The 3,202-nt window shown below is 69.5% G+C and overlaps 1 protein-coding gene across 1 annotated transcript in view; it reads right to left on the bottom strand.

Annotated features, from left to right (window-relative positions):
* Positions 1 to 787: 787 nt before the first annotated feature.
* LOC103265744 (mucin-5B-like) overlaps positions 788 to 3,202 on the bottom strand; it is a gene marked incomplete at both ends in the record, with an annotated part of 8,214 nt that continues 5,799 nt past the window's right edge. The window contains 7 exon segments of the mRNA XM_021714994.1: positions 788 to 825; positions 933 to 1,037; positions 1,389 to 1,566; positions 1,898 to 1,929; positions 2,380 to 2,480; positions 2,760 to 2,829; positions 2,906 to 3,190. Coding sequence (XP_021570669.1) covers positions 788 to 825; positions 933 to 1,037; positions 1,389 to 1,566; positions 1,898 to 1,929; positions 2,380 to 2,480; positions 2,760 to 2,829; positions 2,906 to 3,190 — 809 coding nt within the window.

Raw genomic sequence — 3,202 nt, 5'->3', positions numbered from 1 at the left:
GCAGGGATCCCAGCTAGGCAGCAACCCCAGGTGGAAGCAGGGTCTGGCAAACAGGGCCCCGAGTAGGCAGGGACTCCAGGTGGGCAGAAACCCCGGGTGGGGCAAGACCCAGGTGGGCAGGGACCCCAGGTGGGCAGGGACTCCAGGCAGAGGCAGGACCCAGGTGGGCAGAGACCCCAAGTGAGCGGGGACCCTGGGTGGGCAGGGATCCCAGCTAGGCAGCAACCCCAGGTGGAAGCAGGGTCTGGCAAACAGGGCCCCAAGTAGGCAGGGACTCCAGGTGGGCAGAAACCCCGGGTGGGGCAAGACCCAGGTGGGCAGGGACCCCAGGTGGGCAGGGACTCCAGGCAGAGGCAGGACCCAGGTGGGCAGAGACCCCAAGTGAGCGGGGACCCTGGGTGGGCAGGGATCCCAGCTAGGCAGCAACCCCAGGTGGAAGCAGGGTCTGGCAAACAGGGCCCCGAGTAGGCAGGGACTCCAGGTGGGCAGAAACCCCGGGTGGGGCAAGACCCAGGTGGGCAGGGACCCCAGGTGGGCAGGGACTCCAGGCAGAGGCAGGACCCAGGTGGGTCGGGACCCCAGGTTAAGGCAGGGGCCCCAGGTGGAGGTGGGGACGCTGGGTGGAGGCGGGACCCTGGGAGGGCGTGTCCTGCCCTGGACGCTTGCCGTGAGACCCTGGCGGCAGGCCCCATCTGAGCAACCTACAGCTGAGGTGGGCCGGAAGGGCCTGGGCGTCCACGCAGACGCGTCCGCACAGACCTGCCCTCCACCCGCACAGCTCCCTTACCCCGTAGACGGTGCCGTTGTAGGTGCACAGCTTGGGTCCTGAAAGGAGGTGGGCCTGAGCACAGGTGGGCCAAGGGGCAAGGGCCGGGCCGCCCCTGAACCCCACCTGTCAGTCCCAGACCAGGAGCCCGGCCCCTCCCACTCACGGCAGCCGAAGGTGGGGCAGCAGGCGCCCTCCTCCTGGGTGCGGGTCAGCTCCTGCCCTGGCCCACACGCGGGCGGGCGCTGGGGACAGGCGGTCGTGTTGCAGACTGCGGGGGAGGCAGGCGCTGTAGGGTGCCCCGCCGCCCCCACGGGCCAGCCCTCTCCCGACAAGCGGTTTGCAGTGTGGACTGGCTCCCCACGCCGCAGCCAGAGGGATGTGTTTCTGCGTGGGGCCGGCGGCACCCCACGGCCCCCTGGGTTCCCTCCAGGCCCCTGCCTCGTGTCACCTCCCCGTTCCCCCCCACCCCCAGGCTACAGCTGGGCAGGCCAGAGGTCACCAGCCTTTTCTTCAGGTAAAGACAAAGCACCTGGCAGCCGCCCCCGCCCCCAGGGCCAGGACTCTGCAGCCCCTCCCTACTCTCCAGAGCCCACCCTCTCCTCTGCTCCCCAGGCCTTACCACACAGTGTCTCAGGGCAGCAGGGGTTGTTGGCCTGGGGCCTGGTTACTGTCACGAAGCCAGCCTGGCCACACGGAGGCTGGCTCTCGGGCTCGCAGCGCACGGGCTGGCACTGCACGGACACCGAGGTCTCGTCGCACACGCAGGCCTGGCAGTTGCTCACCCACTGCTCTCCGGGCTGGAAGAGACCAAGGCAGGGTCCCCGGGGGCTCCTGGATGGCCCAGGGTGAGAGCCCCAGCCTCTGTGGTTGCATTCAGCAGCAGGCCAACCCTGCGCGTCTGCCCGGCCACCCCTCACAAGCTGCCGTCTCTAGGGCAGCCCAGGGCGATGGGCCAGGACACCCATGCCAGCCATGCTCACGGCCACGTGGCAGTGCTGGGTGCCCACACCCGCTGTGCCACAGAGGTGCCCCAGAGGTGACCACGAAATGGGGGTGCCACTGGCCTCCCTCCCACCTTCCCTCCGCTCCCGTGAAGGCAGGTAGGACAGCGGGGGCGGAACCACTCACAAATTTGGGAAACCCATCCGGTCCCACGCAGGCTGGAAAGAAAACAAGGGGGTCATGAGGACGCCAAGGTGCAGCCAGCAGACAGGCCACAGCCGCAGGGTGTGCTCAGGCCTGGCCCACTCCTCCTGCTGGGGACGGGCGCCTGGGGAACTGGCAGGGCTGTCGGACCATGTGGCTAAGGCTCCAGTCCGGGCACCGTGTGTCCAGCTCCCTGGCGTGGGGCCTCGGCCACCACGGCATGGGCGACTGGGCTCAGGAGAACTCCCAGAATGGGTCACAGGAGGACGGAGCTGCTTCCTGGGAGGTCTTGGGGGCCTCAGGGACACACTGTGCCCACCTCGGGAGCAGCACAGGCCAGGGGTCAGCTGGGGAGGGCACAGTGGCCCAGGACAGGGGCACTCCAGCCATCAGGCTGGGCTGGGTCCTCCCCAACTGTGTGGGCTTGGAGGGCCCGGGACCATGTCTCAGGGCAAGCGGCTTACGGCAGGCAGGCACGCAGATGTCCGTGTGCACGTTGAAGAGGATCTGGTCCTCGGGACAGAAGCAGCCCTCCGCCATCCCCACAAGCAGGGGCCTCTGGCTCCTGCACAGCGAGAAGGCCATCCTGACACCTTGCGATTTGGGAGGCCCCTGGCACCGTCGTGCCCACGAACCCCGTTGGCAGCAGAGGGAGGAGCGGCTGCCCCAACCCTGGCTCTGCCTGTGAGGCGTCAGCAGCAGGAGGGAGCATTTTTCGAGGCGTCCCGGGGCCAGGGCGCCCTGGAGCCTGGCACTCCTCTGGCCTTCGGGCTCCCCAGCCCCTCGGGCAGGCCTGGGAGTCCCGAGGCACTCGCCATCCCACTGGCCCACGCCCTGGGCTCACCTGATGTCACAGGTCAGGGGCTGCACGGGGCCACACGGCCTGTACTCCTTGGTGGGTGGGCAGGCGAGGTCTGTGGACAGAGATGGTATCAGGTGGGCGCTGCACCGGTGACAGGCAAGGAGGTGGCCCCAGGCTGCCCCACCTACCACACAGCCCATGGGTGGCATTGCGCCAGTCGCTGCACACGCCCCGGGCGCGGCACAGTGCCGCGTAGGCCTCCAGGCTCTGGCAGGACACCTCGGGGCGGTGGGCCTGGCAGCCGTCGCTGATGCAGGCGCGGAAGAACAGGCCGGGCGGGACCACACCATGGCACTCGGCGAAGACCCTGCGGGGCGGCCGGTCAGGCTGGGGCGCGTGTCCCCAGAGAGCCCTGTCCAGGGCCGGGCGCACGCCCCGGGGCCCGCCCACCACGAGGACCGGACTCACGGGCTCAGGATCAGCTC

Source organism: Carlito syrichta, unplaced genomic scaffold, assembly GCF_000164805.1.
Source record: "Carlito syrichta isolate Samal-C Ts95f unplaced genomic scaffold, Tarsius_syrichta-2.0.1 Scaffold98247, whole genome shotgun sequence".
NCBI classification, from domain to species: Eukaryota; Metazoa; Chordata; class Mammalia; order Primates; family Tarsiidae; genus Carlito; species Carlito syrichta.
This window is presented reverse-complemented; position numbering and strand designations above follow the sequence as displayed.